At 49.6% G+C, this 6,952-nt stretch overlaps 1 protein-coding gene across 1 annotated transcript; it reads right to left on the bottom strand.

The window, feature by feature from the left end:
- Positions 1 to 2,359: 2,359 nt before the first annotated feature.
- LOC127334237 (probable aldo-keto reductase 2) lies at positions 2,360 to 4,074 on the bottom strand. The gene is made up of 5 exons (XM_051360655.2): positions 3,787 to 4,074; positions 3,485 to 3,685; positions 3,226 to 3,398; positions 2,857 to 2,959; positions 2,360 to 2,771 (listed from the first exon to the last, which is right to left on the bottom strand). Exons 1-5 carry the CDS (start codon positions 3,994 to 3,996, stop codon positions 2,430 to 2,432), a joined length of 1,029 nt encoding a protein of 342 aa, XP_051216615.1. The 5' UTR covers positions 3,997 to 4,074; the 3' UTR covers positions 2,360 to 2,429.
- Positions 4,075 to 6,952: the final 2,878 nt, after the last annotated feature.

Below are 6,952 nucleotides of genomic sequence, written 5' to 3'. Positions count from 1 at the left end.
TTGGGTCTTGATGAAATCAAAGATTTATATGCTTCCGATACTTTCTTTGGCTCAATCTTTGCAAAGTGTTCTAGTGACAAGGGCATCGATGATTTCTATTTGCACCAAGGATTCTTGTTCAAGGGCAACAAACTTTGTATTCCCATGTCTTCGCTTCGCCTTTTGCTCTTACAAGAATCGCATGGTGGTGGTATTATGGGACACTTTGGACGAGACAAGACATATGTCATGCTCTCCACTCACTATTATTGGCCAAGAATGAAGCGCGATGTGGAGCGCCTTTGCCGACGGTGTACAACATGCTTACAAGCTAAGTCAACTTCCAACACTTATGGTCTTTATACACCATTGCCTATTCCTCATGCTCCTTGGTCCGATATAAGTATGGATTTTGTGCTAGGATTGCCTAGAACCAAATATGGTCATGATTCAATTTTTGTAGTGGTTGATCGATTCTCTAAAATGGCTCATTTCATATCATGCTCCCGAACGGATGATGCTTCACACATTGCCTCCTTGTTTTTAGGGAAATTGTGAGACTCCACGGTGTACCAAGCAGCATTGTGTCGGATCGAGATGTCAAGTTCATGAGTTACCTTTGGAAGACACTAATGGCCAAGTTCAACGTCAAGCTTTTGTTCTCGTCATCCTCACACCCACAAACCGATGGGCAAACCGAAGTGGTGAATCGAAGCCTCTCCACGCTACTCCGCATCCTTGTCAAGAAGAATTTGAAGTCATGGGAAGATTGCATCCCGCATGCGGAGTTTGCCTACAACCGCGCCAAGCACACTACAACAATGAGAAGCCCGTTCATGGTTGTCTATGGTTTTGAACCACCTACGGCGATTGACCTCCTTCCTCTACCGCTACATGAGAAAGTAAACATGAACATCGACAAGCAAGCACAATACATGAAGAAGCTACATGAAGATACAAGGGCAACAATCGAGCAACAAGTTCTTCGTCAAGCAACACGCCTCAACATGAAGAAAAAGGCACGGATCTTCAATGAAGGGGACCTAGTGTGGATACATCTTCGCAAGGACCGTTTCCCTCAAGAAAGAAACTCCAAGCTCAAGCCCCGAGGCGATGGTCCCTTCAAGGTCCTCAAGCGAATCAACGACAACGCCTACGTCATCGACATACCAACATCCAAGTACTTGGTGAGCAACACATTCAATGTGTCCGACCTCTCGCCATACCATGAAGATGAAGAGACGTTAGAGTCGAGGACGACTCTTTCCCAAGGAGGGGGGGAGATGATGTAGCCCTACCAAGGTCGATACTACATCAAGACCGACAAGCCCTCCTCGTGGTCCAATGACACGAGCTCGAGCCCAAGCCTTACACCAAGAGGTGAATTCGCTCCTCTCCACGTATGCTTTTGACACCCCTTTGGATGGCTTGCTACTTCATGCCAATACCCTATGTTCAATCAGGTACATCGACCAAGAAGCGAGCCATGGAGACCAAGCCAATGGAGAGAGAGCTGGAAATGATGAAGATGGAGCTACAGCGCCCAGGCCGGAACTTCCGCCCCCCAGGACCGAAACTTCCGGCCAGATGCCCTCAAGATGCCTTCCAGCGCCCAGGAAAAAGGATCCAGCCGGAACTTCCGCCCCAGAGGACCGGAACTTCCCCCCGCCGGAACTTCCGCCCAAGTTCCGAAAGTCTGCGAAAACCATACTGGATGTTACTGCGGGACAATGGCGGAATTCCGGAACAAGGCCGGAACTTGGCCGGAACTTCCGCCCCGACCGGAACTTCCGGCCCGCCAGACCGGAACTTCCGCCCAAGATGACCGGAACTTCCGCCCCAGCGAACTTCAGCGAGACATCACTTTTCAGTGTGTAACTTACCCCTTCGCCCCCACCTATAAATAGCCTTTTTGGCTCAGATCTGAGATTAGACTTGATGTGAAATTAAACCTGAGCTTAGCACACCCTTGTGGGAACCCTACCTAGATCTTTGATCTTGTACCCACCCGGGCTCCTTATCGACTCGTGAAGATCTCTTTGGTGACTTCTACCGTTTGTTTGATCTTTTGCTTGCACTTCTACCTATTTGGTCTTTTGCTTGCACTTCTATCAACCTTCCGGTCTTTTCACCCTTCTAGATCTTGCGAGCTTCGATTTTTCGATCTCTTTGCGGGACTTCTACCGGAAGGTCTTTTCTCGCAACCTCTATCGAGTTGGTGGTTCGGGCCAACGAGGGAAAACCGATTTGTGTGCGTGTGTGTGTGTTGTGTCCCCACGATTCCCCTACGTGTTCTTCGTGTTCATCGCGTTCACCCACCTCCCCCACGAATTCCACCCAAATCCGTGAAGATCGGACACATCCTTGAGCTTAGCCCTTATCACACTGCTTATTCAATTATTAATCATGTGCAACTATTTGGAACCAGTGACACGAACCATGAGAAATATCTAAGTAGCTTTCCATGATGAGAGCGGTGGGGTTTCGGAGTCCTTCCACGTGTTGAGGAAATTGTTGTTGCACCGATCACCTTGCACAGCGTCCATGGCGGCACAGGACTCAAGCTCAGCCATCTCGTCGGGCGTGAGCTTCACAGACAAAGCTCCCACGTTCTGGTTCAAATTCTGAATTTTTGTCGTTCCAGGTATGGGGCACACATCGCTTCCCTTGTGGTGAACCCAGGCCAGCGCGAGTTGCGACGCCGTGCATCCTTTCCTCGCAGCCATCTCACTCACTCGCTCGAATATCGCAGCGTTCTTCTCCATGTTCTCGGGTTGAAATCTTGGAAGACTCTGGGGATGCATTAGGATATGTTTTTAGAAAACGCTAGCAGTGAAATAGCCGTATGTAGGACCAACGGTACTTAATTTCATCCACCTTGCGGAAATCGTCATCTGGTAGTGTGTCCACCATTTTAGCTCCACGAGATAGAAAACCTTTACCTAATGGACTGTATGCCACGATTCCAATTCCTAATTCTCTGAAACAGAAAACATTTTGTAAGCTCTCTGTGGGAGAACATATTGGAGGACGGTTTATAAGCATTACAAACTTAATTTTCGGAATGAAATTGTGGACCAAACTAGGCTAAAACATGTAATTTAGCTTCACTAGATTTTATTTCGATTTCTGTCCCGGAATGCATCCGGAAGACTCTTTGTATTGATGTGTGTTGATCAATAAAGTGCCGCTTTCCTGTCAAAAAAAAAAAAAACTAGGCTGATGGTGTTTGCAAAATGCAAATACCTGCAAGTGGGGATTATATCTTCTTCAACGTCCCTTGACCACAGAGACCACTCCAGTTGGACGGCAGTGATCGGATGAACTGCGTGCGCCCTTCTGATTGTCGACGCCGAGGCTTCGGATAATCCGACGTATTTCACCTTTCCTTCTTCCACTAGCTTCTTGATCTCACCCATCTGCCGATGGCGGTCAAGAAAAGCAAATCTCGTCAACATCTGCAACTAAGTTCTCAATGTTCAACATCGTGTTTCTGCCTACTGACCGTGATCTCGACGGGGGTATTGGTGTCCATGCGGTGCTGATAGTAGAGGTCGATGCAGTCGACGCCAAGCCGGGCGAGGCTGCCCTCGCATGCCGACCGCACGTACGCCGGGTCCCCGCGGATCTCCCACTTGCCGTCGGCGAACGAGATGCCGAACTTGGTGGCCAGGTCCACCTTCTCTCTCACGCCGCCTTGCAGCGCCTGTGATCACAACGAGCATTGCATCGAACACCTTCATTGCCCAGCCATACATCGAAAGACTAATTAAGATGCACGGGACTAGTTCAGAGTCCAGAACAGACCTTGCCAATGAGGATCTCGTTGGTGTGCGGCCCGTAGATGTCGGAGGTGTCGAGCATGGTGACGCCGGCAGCCACCGCGTGGTGAAGGAGCGCGACCATGTCCGCCTCGGGCGTGCCCTCGCCGTAGCCCATGCATCCGAGGCCCTGCGCCGAGACCTCCAGCCCCTGCGAGCCCAGCTTCATGCGCGGCACAACCGGAGCAGCAGCCATGGCGTACGTACGTGGCGTCGCGCTGGTGGCGTACGTACGTTCTTTTGAGAGAGAGAGAGGGCGGGGGGAGGGAGAGAAGTCAGAAGTGTTTTGTTGATGAGTACGTGGATCGGGAGCTTCCAGTATTTGTAGTGCGGCGGAGGCAGAACACATGGCTCGACAGCTGGTCGCATAAGCTCGGGCAGAGCGTCACCGCGTACGCATAACGCATGTCACACGCCGACGGAAGAACTTTCTTCGCTCATGCGGAAGGAAATCGAGATATTTTATGATTTGCCACATTTTTCTCCACACTTTTCTTTGCGCTTCTATCATTTGCCATTTTATGTCTCACTGACATGTGGTGGTCATGTGGCAAATAATAGACACTTCGAAGAAAAGTAGGGCAAACAATAAAATATTCCCTTTCTACTGCGGCGCTCAAGCGAAGTCCACCGAACATAATATCACAGGCAGTAGAGTCCATCCGCGCGCAGGCCAATAGAGAGTGTCATGTTGGGCCAGTGGTGGAGGCATTGCCGCAGGCTGCATCGGTAGCGTGACCGGAGGAGTCACCGACACACCCTGAGCCAGGACGGACTCGCGCAACTAGAAAGTCAGGCCATTTCACCGACCGAGCTCCTCGTTGTCACTCTGGAGCTAGCTCAAAGGCCTCCTCCTCCGTGAGGTCTTGCGGCTGGATCTTCGGGTTCACCGCCATGTCTGCAGCATCACCGTCGAACTTCCAGGCTCCGAACGTGAGCCAGTTCTCGGAGTGGATGTCGAAAGCTAGATCGTCCTGTAGATCTGGTGGCAAGATGAACCGGCAGCACTGGCGGCCCTCCCGTGGCACCGGTGGCACCGGCAAGCGGCATGAGTTGAGCAACCATCTGGAAGGCAGGCTCTCATCAGGCCATGCCTGACGACGTCAGCCGACACGTAGTGAAGGTGGCCTCGTCTTGAATGCATGGCGCGTCGCGTTCGCCAAAACTGGTGCACGGAGGCGATCCAGCGCCATTAACGCGGCGCAGACTCGCCTGCACCAACGCGCAGAAGACGAAGCGAGGAAGGTCGCTGCTAGGCGGGTCCGAGGAAAGTGACGCGGATACGTGTTGACCGCCCCGCATCTGCACCGAATTCGCGACACAAATTTGAGCATGGAATGTGCCTCGGACAGCTTTGTTAGGTCGCTGGGTTGCGGGTAGATCCAAATTTTGATCGCGCGGACTCCAGAAGAATGCTGCAAAATTGAACAGGGGATTGGGATTAAACTAGAATTGGTAAATAAGTAGCCATTTTGCTTTGAGATTTGTTTATGCCAAGTGTCAAACGCACGATTTGGTCTAGCCATGGGAGGCGTAGGACCCTGGGTCGTTTAGGATTTCCTTCCCTGTCATGCATGCTCTTCCGGAGAAAGAACCTCGCCCGGTCCCAACTCAACTAGTAAATACCGACCTGGAAATATGTACCACATGTCCATTGCATCCCACTCCGCTCAGTGGAAGAGACAGGGGACCAGCAGGGGCCTACCCCCTCCCCCCCCCCCCCCCCCCACACACGGTTGATTTGCTGCTAAATTTATGTGAACAATAAAGAATTTGAAAATTTTCCTCTAATCGGCCCCCTTAACATAAAAAATTTGTGAATCCTGCCTCCACCACTAACTCCATTGCCTCTAGTACTCTTCTTCCACCTTGTCAAGAGCGATGAGTTAATCTCAAGATGATAGCGGATCACCCAACCCTCTTCATCTGGGCCATCCTCATCTGCCACCATGTCAAGGTACACAACCCGAGCTAGGAGGTCTTCCTTGAAGGCCCGCTTGTCCGTAGGTAAATTGGACCACCAAACCTTTTAAGAAATATCAGGTGTTGCGGGTGATGCATTGGCACTAATAATGTTGCACCTGTGTGGTCCTAGTTTGTGTAGGAAGTTGGTGGGCTTTCCTTTGACCAACTCCCCAAAGTCGTTCACCTTGAACCACCAAATTTGGAAGAAGAACCTTGATTACGTGAAAATGGTACCCTAACCACTGCACGCGAGAAGGGGGGTTGTGATCCGACCCAATCCCAGTGACTGCCGTTAGAGAGCACATCGGTAACTGTGTTCCCAGCAATCGACATAAAAACCCTATCCAAAATGCAACGAATAAGACCATCGATCGTACTCAGATGGCGTTCATAAAGGGAAGGTGTCTCCACGAAGGAGCTCCCGCACTTCATGAGTTCATGAGCTCCGAGTGAAGAAGCTTGGGGGCATACTTCTCAAGCTAAACTTTGAGAATGTGTATGACATGGTGAACTAGGACTTTCTCCGTGAGATCCTGGAGCGCAAGGGTTTCTTGACCATGGTTGTTCACTATCTGATGCAATTGGTCAAGGGGTATCAGACTGTGATCAATGTTAATGGGAAGATCGGACTGTCTTCCGTAACGTCAGGGCGACCTAGTCTCTCCAATCCTTTTTTGACTTCATGGTTGATGGCTTTCAGCTATGCTGACCCAAGCCAACTTCGTGGGGCAATATGCATATGACAATATGACACTATGATCTTGATCGAGCCTACCGATTTGGGAATCGCGAACCTCAAGCTCAAATATAAAAACTTAAAGGCATCCCCTCCCATTTTGACTGTGATTCAGTTTTAAGTAAGGAGAGTATGGTCTAATGACGTTCTAGCTAAAGCAGATAGCCATACCACGGTATAGTGGTCCATCCAAAATGGAGAAAATTGAAACCTTATCTACTCATAGGTAGCATATTCATGTCAATTACTCCCTCTATCCCAAAATAAGCTACTTAATTTTGTTTAGATTCGGTTGTATCTAGACATATTTTTAGTGCGTAAATACATTTGTATCTAGAAAAGGTTGAGCATAATTTTTTCAACAGAGGAAGCACTCTGTTTTTTTTTCTGATAAAATGCTCTGTTTATTACTGGCATTGGCATCTATGCCTTGCATCAAGTCCAATAAAAA

The sequence above is a fragment of the Lolium perenne genome, chromosome 2 (assembly GCF_019359855.2).
Source record: "Lolium perenne isolate Kyuss_39 chromosome 2, Kyuss_2.0, whole genome shotgun sequence".
Classification (NCBI taxonomy): domain Eukaryota; kingdom Viridiplantae; phylum Streptophyta; class Magnoliopsida; order Poales; family Poaceae; genus Lolium; species Lolium perenne.
The sequence above is the reverse complement of the archived record's forward strand: the minus strand, read 5'-3'. Positions and strand labels throughout refer to the sequence as shown.

What these genes read in the sequence shown, in the direction of transcription:
- LOC127334237 (XM_051360655.2), bottom strand. Translation starts at nt 3,996, where the DNA reads ATGGCTGCTGCTCCGGTTGTGCCGCGCATGAAGCTGGGCTCGCAGGGG. An exon ending in ATACCCCCGTCGAGATCACG is followed by an intron (nt 3,399 to 3,484) that starts GTCAGTAGGCAG and finishes CGCCATCGGCAG; the next exon opens with ATGGGTGAGATCAAGAAGCT. An exon ending in CAGATGACGATTTCCGCAAG is followed by an intron (nt 2,772 to 2,856) that starts GTGGATGAAATT and finishes ATGCATCCCCAG; the next exon opens with AGTCTTCCAAGATTTCAACC.